Raw genomic sequence first — 20,293 nt, forward strand, 5'->3', positions numbered from 1 at the left:
AGGCCTGCACAACCACACCATCACGTGTGGTTTACCATGGGTAACAGAGAAAGCCAATGTATCTTCCAGAAACTGGAGCAGTGCTGTGGAGGGGACACATAATTTAGGCCATGGCCAGGACCTCAAAATGGGTATTTGGGTGAAGAAGGGAAGAGCTCAAGGCCTTGGGGGAAGAAAACCATTCTCTTTTGGGCTGAAGATTATGGAGGTTCTAAAAGATAAAAGGAGAAAAATATGACAGTATATAACACTTGGAGATATGGAGTGATTTGCCTGAGGCCCATGGCTAATTTGGTATAGAATAGCTGGCCCATCCTGATATCCCATGGTGAACTGGTGAATGCCAGCCTACGAGGGCATCTGGGCCCAGCTGCTGAACAACAACCCACAATTCAGTGTTGAAGGCCAGACTTTGGAAGACCTCGAGCAGCCTCTGCTAGCTCTGTCTTGACAATAAGCACAGGAAGTCTCACTGAGTAAAGAGAAGGAACTTTCTCAAGGACCCAGCTGGGAAAAGACAAGCCTTTAGAATTTTCTTAAGATTCCTCAACAAATCTACAGGGTCCAACCAAGGAAAATACTTGATTACATTGATACAAAATTAAAAGTATATATAGCGATGCCAACTTCTTAGAGGCCATGCTCCATTCCCTACTAAAGAAAACCCCACTGAGTTTAGTAACCAGCTGATACCAGATACACCGTTAGACCCCACAGACAAGCACTAGGAGATCAAGCCTGATCCGATCAGTGCCTCAAGCAGCCCAAATAGGGAGTAGCCAAGTAGTCACAGCTCTTTAGCATCAGTAGAGATGAGGCTAACCAGAGAAGGGGGAGCCATAAATTATGACTGACATAGCCAGGGAAGGTTCTAAAGAGAAACAGCCATCTGAGCTGGATCTTAAAATAGAGCTTCAGATTTAGTGCAGAGAGAAGGGCCAGCCAGGTTAAGGGAAAAGCCCAAAGCAAAGGCCGAGAGGTTTTACATATTGAGCAATGGTAGGTAGTCCTTTTATGTGGGGTTGGAGTGTGGGAGGACTCAGGCATCCAGACTGGGGCCTGGAAATGTTCCCTGTCCACTAAGGGATGTGAGTGACAGAGTTAGTGGCAGGGAGACAGATCTTAGGGGCAGTACGAGGTTTGGAGTCAGACAGACCTGGCCCCACCACTTAGAAAACGTGTGCTCTCAGGGCATGTGGGTGGCTCAGTCAGTTAAGCGACTTCCTTTGGCTCAGGTCATGATCCTGGAGTCTCGGGATCGAGTCCCATATCAGGCTCCCTCTCGTTCTGAGCCTCCCTCTTCTCATGCTCTCTCTCTCCCTCAGATAAATAAATAAACTCTTTATTTTAAAAAAAGAAAATAAAATGTGTGTCCTCGGTTAAGCCTCAGTCTGTGTAGTGGGAATATTTTCTGTGCCTTCCATCATTGGACAGGAGTACTAGATAACATAGGTAACGTGCTTAGCATAATTGGCATAGTAAAGGCTCAAAAGATGTTATATATTTTATTGCTACTATTAAAAAGGCATATCTTTTTGTAGTATCCATAACCACACACTTACCTTTGTTCCATGGCCAAGATAAAAAATACATCCCTCCAGCTAGGGGTAAGAAGGAGCTTGAATGTATCAAGGCAGTAGTTCTCAACAGGGGAGGGGGATGAGTTCCACTCCCCAAACCCCACACAAGGCTACCTTTGATAATGTCTACAGACACTTTGGATTACCACAATTAGCACTTAGTGGCTAGAGACCAGGGATGTTGCTAAACATCCTACAATGCACGGGACATTCTCCACAACAAAGAATTATTCACCCAAAATGTACATAATACTAAAGTTGAGAAATTGTCCTGAGGAAACACACATAGGCTTTATGCAGCACTATAGCAGCTGGGAACCTGGCCTGAGGCAAAAGTACACTTAGGCCAAGAATAGCAGTTATGGCATATGGTTTTGCTCATTTACAAAAAGGCACCATTCTGGAGTCAACATTTGTCAGAGTAAATATCAAGGTGAGAACAAAACAGTAGATAATCCAACAATATGTAAAAAGAGTAACACACCATGATTAAGTAGGATTTAATCCAGGTAAGCAAGACTGGTCCAACATTGATAAATCAATCATTTTAATCCACCATATCAATGAGTGAAAAAAGAAAAATTGTAAGATCATGTCAATTGATAAAGGAGAAAACTGGACAAAATTCACCTAGTTATGATTTTAAAAAAATCTCTCAGGGGACGCCTTGGTGGCTCAGTTAAGCGGCTGTCTTCAGCTCAGGTCATGATCCCAACATCCTGGGATCGAGTCCCACATGGGGCTCCTTGCTCCACAAGGAGCCTGCTTCTCCCTCTGCCTCTGCCTGCCACTTTGCCTGCCTGTACTCTCTCTGTATCTCTGACAAATAAATAAATAAAATCTTAAAAAAAAAAAAAACCTCTCAGTACAGAAATAGAAGGGAACTTCCATAAAAATCTTAAAGCTTGCATCATACTTAAGGGTGAAAGACTGAATGTTCTCTCTGTAAGATCAGAGATAAGACTAGAATGTTTACTGTCACCAACTCTCTTTTATAACATAGTGGTAGAAGTTCTAGCCACTGAAGTAAGAAAAAAAAGTATACAAAATGGAAAAAAAAGGAAATACAACTATCTCTATCTGAGAACAACATGACTGTCTACACAGAACATCCCAAGAAATCTAGACAAAAACTCATAGAACTACTAAGTAGAGGCAGTCTGTAAGATACAAGATTAACATGCAAAAATCAGTTGCATTTTTACAGCTTACCAATGAACACATGGAAATTGAAATTAAAAACACATTACCATTTACAATTGCTCCAAAGAAAACTAAATACTTAGGTATACATCCAACAAAACATTTACAAGATCTGACAAATGGCTAAAATAAAAAATAATGACAATACCAAATGCTGACAAGGATAAGGAGAAACTAGGTCATTCACACATTGCTGGTAGAAATGTGAAATGGCATGGCCACTCTGGAAACTGGTTTGGAAATTCCTTTTAAAACTAAAAATGGGCTTACATACAACTCAGCAATTGCATTCTTGGATCTATATCCCACAGAAATAATAAAAAAAAAAACCCACCTTATTTTCATGCAGGAACTTGTACCCGAATGAATATTCATAGCAGCTTTATTCATAGCCAGACCCGGAAATGATGCAGATTTCTTACCGTGGGTGAATGGTTAAACCAACCGCGGTACATCCATACCATGGAATATGACTTTGCAGTAAAAAGAGACAAACTATTAATATAGGTAACAACTTCAGTGATCGTCAAGGAAATTATACTAAGTGAAAGAAGCCAATCTCAGAAGGATACATACTGTGTAATTCAATTTATATGACATTTGTGAAGTAGTATAATGGTGGAGAGGAAGAACGGATTAGTGGTTGCCAAGGGTTGGGGATGTCGGGGGAGCACAGGAGGGGAGCATGTCTCTATAGGGGCAGCATGAAGGAGCCTTGTGGTGATGGCACAGATAAGCATCTTGACTGGGGTGGTGGAAGCTACACATATGATAAAATTGCTTATATCCACACATGCAAACACACACACACACACACACACACGCACATGTGACTGGAGAAACTGAATGAGCTCTATATATTGTGCCAATGTCAGTTTCCTGATTTGGGTCATGTACTATAGCTATATAAAATTTTCACATTGAGGGAGACCGTAGGAAGGGAGAGCTAAACTTCCCCAGACATTTCTTTGCACTTGTGAATCTATACTTACTTCAAGACAAAAAGCTTTAAATTTTTAAGAAGGCTAAATTTTAAAAAACATCACTAAAGAAGACAGGCCAATGGCAAATACGTCAGGAAAAGGTGCAGGACATCACTAGTCATTAGGCAAATGCAAATTAAAACCACAAAGACATATTGATATACCCACTAAGATGGCTAAAATGTAAAAGACCATAATATGAAGTATTGGTGAGCATATGGAACAACCGGAGCTTTTTTAAATTGTTGGCAGGAATCCAAAATAGCAGAGTTACTCTGGAAAAACAATTTCCCAATTTCTTATAAAGTTAGTAAACACTTACCATACAAACCCACGATTCCTTTCCTAGGTATTTTACCCTAGAGAAATGAAAACATTATGTTTCCACAAAGGTCTGTACATGAATATTTATAGCAGTTTTATTCATCATAGCCGAAAACTGGAAGCAACCCAAACGTCCAACAATTGGTGAATGAATAAACAAATTATGGTTCAAACATACAATGGAGTATTATTTGGCAATAAAAAGAAATAAACCTAATGATACAAGGCACAATACAAGTGAATATAGAAAGCATTATGCTAAGTCAAAAAAGCCAGACAGAAAGGACTCCATACTTAGCGATCACATTTATATGACATTCTAGAAAAGGCAAAACAAGAGACAGAAAAATCAGATCCATTGTTGCCAAGGGCCAAGTGGGTATGGGGATGGACTTGACTACAAAGGAGCACAAGGGAACTTTCTGGGTAAAACAAACATTCCATATCTTTTTCTTTTTCTTTCTTTCTTTTTTTTGACAGATCACAAGTAGGCAGAGAGGCAGGCAGAGAGAGAGAGAGGAGGAGGAGGAGGTAGGCTCCCTGTTGAGCAGAGAGCCCGATGTGGGACTCGATCCCAGGATCCTGAAATCATGACCTGAGCCAAAGGCAGAGGCTTTAACCACTGAGCAACCCAGGTGCCCCAAACATTCCATATCTTGATGGAAATGGTAGTCACATGCATTTGTCAAAACTCATCAAACTGTACCCTTAAGAAACAGGTGCATTTTATTACAAGTAGATTATACTCCAACTTTTTCTCCCAAAATGGTGGGGGAGACCGATGGCCAAGGGTCTAGTAAAGTGCACCAGTTAAAGATACACAGTTTCTTGCATATGTCTGCAACGGGCAGAGTCTGAGGAAGCAAGCCTCTTTAGCAAAGAGCCCTAAGTTTAGGGCCCAAACTCAGTCCACTGTCACTCAACTTAGGCCTCTAGCAGTGCAGTGGGCTTACCTTGAGGGCCCTTGTTACCTGAAAGGAAGGGCTATAGTCTTTAAGTGTAAACATAAGCAGGAACAAACATGTGAAGAGGTGAACAATCTGAAAAATTGTGAATGCTCTCCACAAAGGAAGCGAGCGAGATAGGACTATAATGAATGGATGTAAAACCACAAAACAAGTAAAACTGCTTCTGGGTCTTGGTTTTCTTCAATTTGTCTAATATTTCAGAAAATACTTCATAAGCTTTCATGCCAGGAAATTTAGAACATTCTCTAAAACCCTCACAATAATCCCTAAAGGCAGACTTCCCTCCTGAGACTATATCAAAGAGGCGGAGTCAGTCAGTGCTTTCAGGAAGCACTTGGGTTCGGGAATCACAGGGCTTGCTACAGTGTGAATCCTAGTTCTGCCACTTGCCGGTTGATAACTTGGAGCAGTTACTGAATCCCTGTGACACCCCCTCCCCCAGTTGCGGAAATAAGAGTGATAGTCAGAAGTAGTCATAATACATTCCCTGCCTTCCTCTCTCTGTAGAGTGCTGTACTTCAGTAGTGTGCCTCAAGGCCTCTGCTTTTCTATGAGTCTAATTCAGTAGCCACCCATGACTGGCTTTCAGATCACCTAAGGGGTGGCTCAGGTGGTCTTGTTTTCCCTCTTAATGTGACAACAGGACAGGAGTGACAGAAGTCATCTCTTCCACTGTCCTGAAATCAATCTCTGTACTTCAAATATATACACATGCATGGAGGGGGTGGGATCTCAAGAATTGGCTGATGTGATGGTCAGGGCTGGCAAGTCCAAGATTTATAGGGCAGGCTAACAGCCTGGCAATTCTTGTACAGGAGCTGATACTGCAGTTTTGAGGCAGAATTTCTTCTTCCTCACTGAAACGTATTTTCCTCTTAAGGCCCTTCAACTGATTGGATGTGGCCCACCCACACTATGAGGATAGATTTTTATTTAAAGGCAACTGATCGGAGACATCAGCCACACATCCACAAAATAACTTCAGAGCAACACTTAGATTAGTGTTTGACTAAATGTTTGCCACACATCCACAAAATAACTTCAGAGCAACACTTAGATTAGTGTTTGACTAAATGTTTGACTAATGTTCAACATTAGAGCCCAGCCATGTTAACATGTGAAACTAACCATCATCTCTGTCACGTGCGGTCATCTGATACACACAGATAGGGCTGAGAGTTCCTACTCAAGTTTTCAAGAAAAGCAGGATTGTCTAACAGAAAAACAACTACCTGGCCCCTTTCTAGGGAACTCTCAATTTCATAAGTGGTTCTGTTGTTTGCACTACTTCCCCAGATGAACTCTGTGACACAAAACTACAAACACTTTGACCTACTAAGATCTAGTAAAGAGATCTAAGTGATATTTAAAAAGAAAAAAAGGGCAAAAACAAAGATGCAGACCGCAGCCTCTCAAAAATAAAAAATAAAATTCATTTATTGATAAAAGAAAAGTTTAACACATGATCCACGTGCAGAACCCAAAACAAATTCTTCTGTGAGCTCCTGCATTGTCTACATTTCTACACACATACCATGCGAGAAACAGACACTCATGAAGGCATATACACAAGATAATATATGCGGTACTGTCTGGTTACCAAGACCTGGGGATGGTATCCCTCTTATTACCACATTCACTGTCATGGTTTACAAGAGAGTTACATAGTTTTATTGTTCACTAAAACAAAACAGCTTTCCCATCATCACTTTGATTTAAACAAAAGAACATGGCTTAAAACAGGTACCCTCCGCCCACGTCCCCCACTCCCCACTCTGATAACCATATATCAGCACCACTTACATCCCTTGGCCTGAGAATGGCCCAGTGGTACAAAGAACAGGGAAGAAATATCACAAGCTGATGCTGTCAGAGAAAACAGCCTTGCAAACAGCAGGATTAATTAAATTGTCTAAAAGTATTGACCATGATTTCAAAGACAAACCACACCCTCTCCTTTTCCCCTAATGGTCTTGGAGATTTGTAATGTACTCTGGAAAATTGAATTCTAAGGCAGACTTGGAGCCGACTCCCTAATCACATTGTGCCACTGGCACTTTGTGTCTTTGCTGTCAGGAAGTAGCTTCGTGTTCTGATCAGGGCCGATGCTGGGGCCTGCCTTAATATCTGATCAGCTACGCAATAAAACCACGGATAAGAACCCCTTGGCTGTGAGTAATGAGTGAATAGAGAGAGCTGTAAACAGACATAAAGTGAGATTTTGCACTTCCAAAAATCATGAGGTGACTATGTAGTGTCAAACAGAGATGATATTCTACAATTTAGGAAGGGAGACATTTGAGAAGGAAAACAAAGCCAGGAGAACAGGTAAGGGGGACAGATTTCCTAATGTTCCTTTCTGGATCATCACTTTAAGACAACTGAAAAAATGGCAAATTGTACCTTTCATGGGGGTAGAGTACGTAGTGAGCACCAGCCAATGAACCTGGCTGGAGAGGTGAGTGGCAGAGCAGGAGGGTGGGAGCTGCAGGTACTGAGCTAAGACCCACCACACATTCACATATGTCTGGCCAGCGTCTGTGCAGCTGAAGGGCTCCTAGCGGTTGGACAGCAGCACAATATAAATAATGACATTTGTAAATGGTGACAACTTCTAGGAAAAGTAAACAGAAGATGCCAGATCATGCTCTTCCCAGCAAATGCCTACATGGAAGGGGAGATATGTTGCCAACAGAGAGTTGGAAGCCTCCTTACAGCAGCATTTATAGGAAGGAACAGGGGGCCTGGAGAAGCTACCTCAGGGCTAATGGAAATCTGAGGCTGTACTGGGGAGCCCGGGAGAGGGACACAGGCCTAACAGTACAGGGCCAAAAAAATCCCACGTTTTGCCTTAGGTCCCACAGATGCAGCCTCACACTCCAGAGAACCTTGCTCTGTTGTTCCTTGATGAGACTTCTGTTTATGCTGGGACCTTTTCACAAGGCATCAGAGCAGGGCACAAGCAGAAGCTGGACAGTTGGTTCCTAATGAGCAGTGGGAAGAAACCAGGGCAGGCTCCCTGACTGAAGAAGCCTCGTGGGCAGAAGAGTAAGCTTCCCTGAGCTGGCCCAGAGGTCTGAGAAGCAAAAGGGCTTCCTCTCACTTTCACCTTCTAGTAGACCCTTTACTTGACACCTAAGTGCACAATCAGAAAGGCCCACTGACAGGATCCACCCTGCCTCAGTCTTCTGAAGCAGCAGGAGCTCAGGTAAAAGAACAAACTGGAAGAAGGCCATGCCAAATTAGCTTCCAGAAGCCCCAAAGCTAGTGCCATCTCTCCTGCACATTACATTTCCCAGGCCAGGGACTCTGAAGCAATAATTTGCATTTTGCAAAGACCTGGGGCCAGGGGAACACAGTTTTGTACTGCCCAGTCCTCAGGTCTAGTCTTACTACCCTGTGGAAAGGATGGCCTCTAGCAGCTCCCTGAGTCACAGAAGCCTCCACCACAGATGTTGCGGGCAGGATACACATCTGATCCTTCTCCTGGCACACGCCTCCTCACTGCAAACAACTCTCAGGACTGCTGTGGAAAGATGGCGGGAGCCAGGGGCTTGCACACAGAAGGGGACAATCCTTGAATCCACTTCAGTAACTTCTAGGCCTGAGGCTTCATAGGGCAGGTTAGCTGCCACCTCCAGGTAGAGCCTTGGTCATATAAACACTTGCTGGTGACCACAGAAAGGGTAGGTGAAAAGTATCATTCTCCTAAGGGAGATCAAGTCACAACTGATCACGTTTCCCTAAGTTAATAAATTATTAGTAGGTTGGGAATCACTGCAATGACAATGTGGCTTTGGAAAAGAAGAGAAAGAAAAAGCTAGGGCTAGGGTTGGGGGGAGGGTCACAGCCCTTACAAGCTTTGGCGAAAACACAGGAAAAAAAGACCCCTGATGAAGTTGTGCTGCTCTCTAACTTGCAGGATGAATGCATCTCTAAGGAGGCAAGAGCTTGGGGATGGGGTGGAGGAGAGTGCATCTCTATTCCGTGTATGAACACACACACACACACACACACACACACACACACAGAGCTCAGGGGATAGAGAGCTAATGAATGCCCTCCTGAAATAGTTCTCACACCAAGAGGGGAGAAGAGGCAGCCAAAAGCAAGGCAATGCACCTTTCTCTGCTTGCTCTACAGTTTGTTCCCAAATCTGAAGGCTGACCTTGAGGTGAGCCAACCCTGAGGCATGCAGGGGAGGGACGGGGTCACAATTAGTGTTTAGAACACAGGGGACCGAAGTCCCTACCAAGTGGTTCCCTTTAGAAGTCTAGGTCATGGAGGCAGCTCGGGACGGGGCACTGCTTCTGCCCGGCCCCCGTTGATTGTAAACAACCAAGCACCACACATAGTGTCAGACCAGCTGCTTCTTAATTCTCTGAACTTAATTTCATGCTCTCTGTGCACACTGGCCTCATCTCCTCAAACACGGCAAAGTGTGAGTGTCTTCCTGACATGCTGGCAACTGAATGCTACCATGCCCTGTGCCTGTCAGGAACTGAGGCTGAAAAACAGGCCTGAATGCACAAAGTGACCACTTTAGAAGCCTCCTATGGACAGAAGCACATCCCACTCGGCCATCCTTTCCTTGGCCTTGTGCGTTGGCAAACAGATCCTGAGTCCTTCATATCCTCTCAGTATGAAATCAGGCTGGTCAGTGGGAGGCAGAGTGCATGTCTCCCCACAGAGGTACACATTTAGATGATCCTGATTAAAACCTTTGGGGTACTCAGCCAAGAGTGCTGAGGACCTAAGCACACGTTTCCTGGAGCAAGTTTCTTTTCAGCAGGAGAAGCCTAGCAAAAGTTTACTGAGGAAGGAACAAGTCACAATAACCCCAGATCTAGAGACAGAGTCTACAAACAAAAGCTAATTTTAAATAAAATATAAATATTTTCAATTTAGGCAGCACTTGATATCTTTCAGAAGCTAAAGCAACTAAGAATATAACACTGTGACCCAAGTGAGGAAATCGCATACGGTGTTGCCGATGGTCACAAGCCAGAGAGAGTAAAGATTAAAAGTTCCAGCTTTGGGGCCTGGTTTTAAAGTACTAGGTAGTTCCAGACACCTCCTGGAGACTTGAATAGGTAGGAGGATACTGAGGTAAAATATTTGGGAGAGGTCTGAGAAAGAGATAGGCCCAGCCTTATAAGGAGTAGGGGTTCCCACTCATTTAATCCAGGCCTGGGCCTGGGAAGGAGAAAACATGAGGTGGGAGGTGCTAAGATTTTTAAATAAAGTGAGCTGTGCAACAGGAATAATTTGGGTAAGGTGGGTCAGAAGGGGGGACAGGTAAGGGAGGAGACATCAAGAAGGAAAAAAGTTGAAAAGTTCTGGGTTAAATTAAGTATAAATGAACAGGGATGGCCCGGCCACTAAGAGTGACCTCTGCATATCCACTACCCACTCTCTCTCCTGCCCTCAGCCCCGCCTGGCCCAGATACTGAGGTGTCAGGTGGAAGGGCTCCCCGACAGCAACCGTGCCTTTCCCCAGAGCCTGGCCCCTACCCGAGGCTCTAGGGCCAGGTGCTGGGGAACACACAGGGTGAGTGAGGTGGGCAGCTGCAGGGAATGCACCCAAATTGCTATACAAAGGCACCGGTAGAGTTGATGACGATGGGAGCATTGCTGGGCTGGATCAGCTCATAGAGGGCCTCATATGTCCCCACCACAAAGCCCACGAAGCCCAGGATGCTGATCAGGGCGTCCTTGGCGATGGTGAAGGGGCTCATGCCCTCCGAGTAGTAGGTGGTGATCTCCAGGAGGGGCGGAATGATGAGGGCCAGCGCACTGCTGCTCACGGACCCCACCAGAGAGATGACCAGGTCCAGGCGGGGGATGAGGATGGCCAAGATGCCTGTAGGAGAGAGGACATGCCGGTTCAAGACTGCCCAGAGCTGGAGACCTCCTCACTGTTGAGCAAATTTAGCAAGTGTCCTTCTTCTCTAATGGAAAACTAATGGGAAAAATGTGCAGAAACTCACACATTATCCAGTCCAATCTCTCATTCTACAGATGAGAAAACAAATGCCTACAGGTATGGAACAACCTGGTTCTCCCTGTAAGGTGGCAGAGCGGGGACTGGAACCCAGATCTCCTGGCTTCCAGCTTTTCCTGCTGCAGGACATGACTTCCATCTTCCTGAAGCAAAGGAACAAAATTACATTCCAGGGCTGTGTGGTCCCTACCAGAGGAAAGAGGCTGGAGCAGAAAGGGAGGTGGCCTATTTCGGAGTGATTGGTCATTTTCCTAACACTGACAGTACCTCCAACGCAAACCTCTCCACTTAACTGATATGGAACAGAATGGCGGGGGCCATCCTTCTGGAATGATATCACGATAAATCCCATTTCACAGAGCATTCTCCTACAGGGCAAGTAGAAGCACTTCAGTGTGCAGGCTGACCTGAGGAGCCAGGCCCCCCACAAGGACTCCAAGCCTGTTCCAGGAGAAGCTAGTGGCTCCCATGCCTGAAACCTAGGCAGGCGGGTCTGTGAGGGAGGTGGCAGTGATGAAGAAGGGCGGCTGCACTAGGAAATCCCATCAGTTTCCACACCCCAGCACGACTGCCCGCCATCCCACGATGGGGAGGAGGCTTCCCTGACTGCACTTATTCCAGTGCCCACTGATCCCACCGTTCCCATCTGACTCAGCTTCCAACTGGAGGGGGTGGGGAAAAGAACTGAAGGCCAATGTTTCACAGGTTTATGGAGGATTATGGGCTCTGGAATTAGGTTCTGTGTTTGAATTCTGGCTCTGCCTGAGTGACAATGGGGGGGGGGGTTACACCCCCTATTTATTCCCTAGTTTTCTTGTTGGCAAAATGAGGATACAAATGGTACCTGTGTCACAGAGATATCATGATGATGAAATGACTTGACACAGGCACTTCATACAGGCCTGGCATACAACAGGCTCCGAATATAGTTCATATAATCATTGCTAGTATACATATTGTTGCCCATGAAAAGCGCATCATTAGCTCACTAGTAATCAAATATATTTTGATGAACTGTCTTCCCTGCAGGCTTCAACTGGAGGTCCTTAGCATTGAGACTGGGATCCGGAGGATACCCCCGACCTCAATGATTCCCATTAGGTACATCTTATGTGGGGGCTTCCGTTTCAACTCCATTTCATAAAGCAAATGTAGCCAAGTCATTCTGAGGAAGGCACCACAGTGGTGAGACTTCCAGAACACCTCAGTCAAAGGCAGCCAGTCTTACCCTCAGGTCAATTTTATTCCTGCACTGATCACTGTTTCTTTGGCTAAGCTACAGACAAAAGGACAGGGTTGCATTTAGAAGCCAGGTTTGATGAGAAGCGCTTGCTTTTAAACTGGAACTGCACTCCCCACAGTAAGAGGAGAGGCATGTGGATCCAAGATTTACCAAGGGAGGGATAGATTCATATCCTGTCTCACGTTTACTCTGAAGCTATGCCAACTTAAATGAATTCAGTTCCTCACTCACACTGGCCACCTTGCAAGGACTTAACAGTCACCTGTGCCTAATGGCTACAGTCCTGGGCAGCAAAGACCCAGGACACTTCCATCACGGCAGAACATCTAGTGTCTGGTAGACAGCTCTGTGAAGCAGCCACTCGTTGGCTGAATCTGCCTCAGATCCATGGGTACATAACTTTACAACATTATGATTGTCCCCAGAGAGGTTAAATGACAGAAAGTGACAGACCTGAGACTAGAATCCACGACGTCAAGTCCCTGGTACAGTCACGTCACAGAGCTGATGATTAAGAAAATGCAAAATGATACCCTCAGGAGGGAAGAGAGGGAAGCTGGCTGATGAGCAGAAGAATGGGAGGAGTCAAATGCTGCGTTAATACTACAGATTATTAACTGTTAACACAGCATATTAACCGTTAACACTCATAGAGTATTAATGGTAATCATTCAGCAGGGAATTGGTATACAATCAGCCCTGACCTCTTTCTGCTTTGTAAAGGAAGTAAGACAAGGGTTTTGAAGCCTGACGACAAAAGGGAATACAAGGATGCTGAGTCTCAGATCTGCCTCTGCCACAGTTTTATAGCCTGGGGGCAATGCTTATTCTAGCATCCGACCATAATGGCAAGTATCCATTAACACCTTCACTGTTCTGAAGCCTTCAGAAAGTCCACAAAAAGTAGAGGCTTTTAACTTGCCCTCCGAGTTAAACATAGTCTGCTTCAGCCCTTAGCCCTTTCTAAATAGAGTTGGTGATATCCCTTAGATCTTCAGGGTTGAATTTGGAGGAAAGTTAAGAATACAGAAAAGCTGATGACAAAATGGCTTTCTCATCATGGACAACCAAATGCTCAAGAGTTGGTCTGCTGTGTGACCTGGAAAAGGACACCTGCCCTCTCTGGGATCTGGGTCTGCGTCTGCCTAATGTCAGCTTCACAGTGATGGCTCCCGCGGTACCAATTCAAGTGAGTAGTGGGGTGGCAATAGCACCAAGGCAGCAATCAGCACCGAGCCCTAGGAGAGGCTGGTACAGGAAGGTAAAGAGCGTAGGCTTTGGACTCAGAACCTGGGCTCCAGTCTCAGCTCTACCACTAACCTGCCAGTTACTTAACCTACTACGGAATAGGGGTGGTCACATGAGATCACTCACATAAAGAACTTAGAGTACTAAGTGCACAACGAATGCTTCGTATATGTGAGCTAATGCAACCACCAGTCCTAGAATGAGTGAGCTCACGATTCAGAGCCTCAGCTCGGTCACTCATGAGGTCAGGTGACTCTACTAACACTGGATGGTCACTGAAGTCTCACCCAGCTCTGAAATGTTAAGGAACTGCACAATGCTGGTTTAGTCACCTAGGAATGTATTCTGGGATATGTCCCTTAACTCACTGTCAACTGGGAAGCACCATGTACCACTCAATGGTGGCAGAGCAGAACAAAGGGATTCCTCTCCTAGGACACACGGTTGTGCCAAAAACACAGCTTCCAGCCTGCCTGGTTTTGTGCCACTGAAGTGAGTTATTCTTCCAGTGCCAGCCCCTCATCTTCATGAATGCTCTAGCCCACTCAGAAAGAGAAGGGAGACCTTTATCAGAAACAATGAGCTGAAGGAGGAGAAAAGTTGGATGACCCGCCCAGGCCCTCCTGGCTCTGAGTCTGCCATCCCCCTCCCTCACATTAACCTGAAGGACAGATGGTACTTCATGATATGACTTAAGTGAAATCAGATGTGCTCAACTCTATGATAAGAATTAAGTGGAAACAGCAACAGAGGCTTGTGTGATCAGAATCTTCTCTCAGATTAGAGATGTTCCACTTCATCATGACATTTTAAAAGCAATCTAAAAACTTGTCCTTGTTTTTGCTACAAAGGACATACAAGATAAGCTTGCTTAACAAAAATATCTTTTAAAAGCGGCTAAACTTTTCTCTTCTCTTAAAGCCAGGATCACAGGATACAAAGGGAAAGCCGACTTCCTGTCCTAGCTGGACCAGACAACACAACTGAACCCAAAATAAAGTCTGACCCTGGAGAAAGATAATGGGGGAGGGCTGGGGAGAAGCAAGAATTGGGAGGCTCCCACTAACATGCTGGCAGAAGAGGTAGACAAGAAGAGCCAACCAAATTAGCACAAGTAGCCCCAAGGGTTCAAATAGCAGGGGTACCTGTTTTGCCCCCATTCAAATTGTGGCAAATGAGTTTTAGCTAATTCCAGAGACAGGAATCAGGTACTTAGGAAAGATGTGGGAGCAACCAAAAACTCTTCTAGCATTAAATGTCTTTACTCTGAGTTAAAGCCCTCTAGAAAGAGAAAGAAAGTAGGAGACCTGAGGAAGCAGCCAACCAGGAATATCTGCCCCTGTTTTCTCCCTGTTCCCTCACAAGAACACCCCACACAAAGAGGAAGATAGCACACTCCCACGTGGCAAGTTACCACCCTCTTCAGCAGCCTGGCTGTGGCATGTACAGCAACGGGGGACTGAGGACAACTCAGACAGCCCATGTGATTAGTCAAGAGGGCCCCAATGATATTACAAAACACCTTCCCTTTGGGTTAAGAGACACTAAAAATACGATCTTTTAACTGCTGAGGTAACACGAGGCAAATGACCACGTTCAGAGAAGGAACTCATTGGGATTCTGGAGCCTGTGGTTTTAGACCAGCAAAGGAAAAGCTGACTTATGCACTAGAGAAGACAAAGCACTTAAGAGAACAAACATACACTTACAGAAATACGCTGGACATCTACAGCCCTGTGCCCGGAAGCTCTTTCTGCTGTTTCATTGTGACTGATGCTGCTGAAGCCTACCTGTGTTATTCTAAAATGTCTAGAAATCTACCTTAAAAATTAACACCAGTATTGAACACAATATATAATCTCACTTAGTGGGAATATAAATTAAAAAGTACAAAAGCAAAAAAAAACCACCTCCATGTCCAACACTAAAAGAGTAGCTTAGTGAATACAATGCACCAATAGAATAGAATATCATGTGGTCATGAAAATGCTCATGAAGGATACACATATTCATGATATAATATAAAATAAAAAACAAAAAGACAAAGTTCTGTGTATACTATGATTGCAACATGCACCCATGAGGAGTAACACAGAAGATAAAATGCAAAAAAAAAATCATTTTGTTAAGTCAGTGGGATATTCAGAATTTCTTTCTCAATAACCCCAGATCTAGATGTTCTTGAAATGTTTTTATATTAATTTTCTTTTTTGAGCAATATTTTGGTAGAAATTGAAAATCAGGCTCGAAGCAGTTGTGCAGAATCACGGTTTAGACTTGAGAGAAGACTTAGCAATCAGATAGCCTGCATGTCTTACAGCTGAGGAACCTGAGGCCTCACTCAGGAGGGTTCATGGGGTGCCCACAGTGCACACTTCATTAACGCTGCTGCCCTTTGTCTCTGCAGCTGCAGGATGGAGAAGTGTGAGAAGCCAAAAGTGCTGAGAAGCTATTCTGTGTGGACCTGGAAGCTTCATACTTGATAGGGTCTGGCTGTTTGGAATGTTCTACAGCTATGCATTCCAGTCCAAACAAGCTTTTTAATTGATATGGTTTTATGTTATTACATCCTCAACAATAGGTTTTTGAAATGTTTGTACTTCACTGAAGTAAGATGTTTCACGTGGCAAATGCCACAGAGAATTAGCACAAAGCCCTAAAGGACAGGTTAATGCCTCATGGAACCAGAAGAAACTACTCTTCCTATACCTCTGAACTCCCCCTGGAGCCAGCCTCTTCCAGCCTCTCCTCCTACACAAACTGCACACAGGTGATCTGCTAAGTGCAATGCAAACATATGGGCCGGAAATAAATACCGTTCACATGCAGTCACAACAAAATGAGCACGTTTCCTGACACACATATTCCCCCTTGCCCTCCTCTCCAACAGTCTAAAATTAAGCACCAAAAAGCAGACACAGCAGTCTTTGGGGAATGGTGGAGAGTAGAGAGAAAGGTGAGTTACAAATAAAAAATAAAGGGTCTGGACCAAATTCCCCAGCTCCCCATGGCAGATGGAGGGTGAGGAAGAGGAGGAAAAGTTGGGGAAAAGGACAAGAAAACACCATAAATAGCAATAAAACAACCTGCTATTAAAATTTACAGGTAAAACTGAAAACAATCAGTTCTAGCAAAGTCCTAAAATAAAATCATATACCAATTAACCTTATGCAGAAAAGATATGAAAGCACAGAAAAAAACAAAAACAAACTCACATAAATACATTTAAATTGGAGTCATAGTGAAATGCTTCTCCTCAATCCCACAATCACTTCAAAGTCTCCAGGGAAGGTAAAAGAAGCCCAAGTGCTCACAGATGAAGAGGCTGCATCATTTAATAAGCTGACCGTGCAATGCTAAGTCACAACAGATCACAGAAGGAGAAAATAACTGGGTGAGCTTGAAGATCAAAACCAGCTTGTATCCTTTGAGCATCACACTCTCTCGGGGAGATGAAATCCCCAGACAGAGTCAGGAAAAGCAAAGCAAAAACCAAGAGACATCTAAGGAAAGCATGAGATCTGTGAATCAGAGACTGCTGGCTCCTATGGGGCACAGTGGAAAGAAACCTGGCAGGAAGCAAGACATATGTTACTGGAGGCTAAGCCAGGCTTGAGAAGAAAATGGGGCCAGGAGAGGAATCAGGCCCAGTGTCACTGCCCCAGCAATTCGGGCAGGGAGAAGTTGGCATCTAGGCAGTTAGAGCACATTTTACCTAAACAGACCTACATTCTCTAGAGGAACCACTTTGAAAAAAGCCAATTATCTGAACTACCTCCATCCTTTCTTCCAGTACTCTTTGAAGTCCAGAACAGGAGAACCAAAGATTATCATCACGAACACTGTGTACATAGGAAAGCTGTTTCTTCAACATTTAGAGGCGACTCATTCACAGAGAAATATATATACTTGAGTCAAAGTATCATGAGCCGCAGGCAGAAGACAGGAGCAAAGTCCAGAGTACCTTAGCACACATTGAGGCAAATTACTGGAAAAGCAAGGTATATCACATTCTTTCCTTTTCAGTTGCTCGGGGGCAACAGTGCTCTATGGGTAATTCTGGGCATTGGATTAGCTGCTGAGTAAGCTTTTTCTATAGGCTAGACTAGACAGGGCCAGAAGGTCTGCCAAACAGAGGCTACATACAAGGACAAGTGAGATTCTTGGCTGCCATCAACTTGCTGGAGTTGGCAAATCCAAGCAGTCCATCCTCTGCCTGGCTCCTACACAGCCCCATCCTGTAACAAATCCTTAGATAGAATGCTGCCCAACATTAAATCAGAAGGTCCTGGGAAGGCATTCGGTTTCTTAGCTCTAGGAAGTTCCTTGCATACAAAGATCCAGGACACCAGCTTCGCCCACATCCCTGAAGTACAATGAGAAAGAGAATTGCAGTGGCTTGAAGAAATCTGTTCCAGGACAGGCATTAGTCTGTTCCCTTGAGGAAGTTCATTTGGGGATGGGTACCAGTCTGTTCCTTGAGGAGATGCATTCAGGCACTATTCAGTTCCTACAGCCACTATTCAGTTCCTATAGCTGGTATAGCCACCAGACTGTCCCCTTGAAGAGGTCTATTCTGAGATAGGCACTAGGCTATTCCCTGACGAGGTCCATCCTGGAATAGGCACTAGGCTATTTTCCGGAGAAAGACCATTCTATGTTAGGTACTAGTCTGTTCTCTTGAAGTCCATTCTGGGATAAGCAGTATTAGTTCTACTGAGAAGTCATTCTGGGATGGGCACTATTGCTTCCCCTGAGCAGGCCCTTCTCTGATGGGCATTAGCTTGTCCCCTTAAGGAGGTTCATTCTGGGACAGGCACTAAGCTGTTCCCTTGAGGAAGTCCATTCCGGAACAGGCACTAAAGCAGGTCTTTTTAGGATAGGCACTAGTCTATTCCCTGAGGAGGTTGTTTCTGAGATAGGCACTAGGATGTCCCTTGAAGAAATCCATTCTAGGATAGGCACTAGGCTATCCCCTCAAGGAGGTCCACCTGGGACAGGCACTAGTGTGTCTCCCTGAGGAAGCCCATCTGGGACAGGTATTAGTCCTTTTCCTGGAAGAAGTCCATTCTTGGATAGGCACTCGTCTGTTTCCTTGAAGAGGTCCATTCTGGAATAGTCACTAGTCTATTCCCCATGTCCAACCTCTACCGCCCTCCTCTTTCTAGCAGCCAACCCATAAAGTCACTTCTGATTTTCCAGACTATGATCAAATGCTAGACAACCTTCACATCATTTATCCCTAAAGCACTCCATTCTGGTTAAATTTAAAATCATAGAGACCTATGTTTATTCTAAATATAGAGGCTTGGACTGGATAATTTAAGAAGTTCCCAGGGAAGTCTCAATATAATAAACCAATATATTTCTTCTTACAAAATGATACAGTTTTTAAAAATAAAATAGAAAGCCAAACATAGTGAGAAAGTGAAATCTAGATTCCAGCACTTCGATCTGGAAAGAAGTTGCAAATCTCCTAGAAATTTAAATTAGATATTACAGACCAATTTATTCAGGGGTTCTCTATTCTATCTAGTCACAGAAGCTACCAAAAAAATTATTTTTATTTTAAAATTTATACTGGTTTCAACCAACGCAAATAGAGTAACATCTTGCTTCTTAACTCACACTCCTGGGTGTGTAGTCAGGGAGGAGGAATAAAACACAATGTAAAAAAATCAAATACCTAGGTTAATCCATACAGATTTTCTAAGAAACACACTAAGTAAATGTCTAGAGCAGTATCATGGAGGCTCAAGATGAAATCTAAGGGAACAGACTGTCACACTGGGAAATGATCATTTGAAAATGCAAATAAACATGCACCTGCTATCAAATAACCCAAACTCATATGCATATGAGTGAAATGGCTCTCTTTAGACTTTTACCTTACTTTTTCGCAAGGACATGGGATAGTAATTTTATAACTTTGCTATGAATTATGATCATCGCCGTAGTAATTTATTCTGTATCTACAAATAAACTACTCTTCTCACTCCCACATCCTTTAGAGCACATATATATAATCAATTCACTTCACCACCTTGCTGGGCCTCAACTCTGCACCTGAGACAGCAGGCCAACTTTCCTGCTCACACACTACAACTGTGTCATTCCAACAGGCTCTCGCTCAAGAAAGCCCTGGGCACTGGGTGCCCTTTGGGAAAGCAAACAAAGTGTCTTGTCTTCTACTCACATGTCATGCAGACCAGCACAGTGCGCACGAACAGGTCTACGACCAGCTCCCAATGCTCTGGCACGCGGGACACGAAGAAGGGGATGATGATCTCAGCTGGGACGTAGAACTGGAGGGCGTAGGTAAAGAAGATGCCGACGGAGTACAGCAGCTTGACCGACTGGTACAGCCTGGGAAGAGAGCCAAAACATTCAAAAGCCTGCTCGGCTTCCACGTGCACTAGCAGCGAGAGGGCACAACGGTCTCCAGTGAAGTGGCCATATCACTCCCAGTCAAAATGCATGTGGTCCTTAGGACCTACCAATTTCATGTCTAGGGATTTATCCTGCAGATATATTTGCACATGTGCACAAAAAAATGACATTCAGAATATGTCACTGCAGCATTATTTAAGTATGAAAGACTGAAAACAGTTAAATTGTTAACCAGTGGGGAACTAGTTCAATAAATCCTAGTGTCCCACCTAGACATTAAAAAGTAGGAGGCAGAACTATAGGTGCTGATATGGAACTAGCTCATGATATACTATTAAGTGAAAAATGTG

At 44.2% G+C, this 20,293-nt stretch overlaps 1 protein-coding gene across 2 annotated transcripts in view; it reads right to left on the reverse strand.

The window, feature by feature from the left end:
* Positions 1–6,470: 6,470 nt before the first annotated feature.
* Positions 6,471–20,293, reverse strand: part of SLC36A1 (solute carrier family 36 member 1) — a 46,300-nt gene continuing 32,477 nt past the window's right edge. For both annotated transcript variants that reach the window (XM_082726185.1, XM_082726186.1), the window contains 2 exons: positions 19,750–19,919; positions 6,471–10,921 (listed from right to left, as the gene is read on the reverse strand). In XM_082726185.1, the coding sequence (XP_082582311.1) occupies positions 10,650–10,921; positions 19,750–19,919 (442 nt within the window). In that variant the 3' untranslated portion in view covers positions 6,471–10,649. The remainder of the gene's footprint in view (positions 10,922–19,749; positions 19,920–20,293) is intronic.

This window comes from Mustela nivalis (genome assembly GCF_964662115.1).
Source record: "Mustela nivalis genome assembly, chromosome: 3".
Lineage (NCBI taxonomy): Eukaryota > Metazoa > Chordata > Mammalia > Carnivora > Mustelidae > Mustela > Mustela nivalis.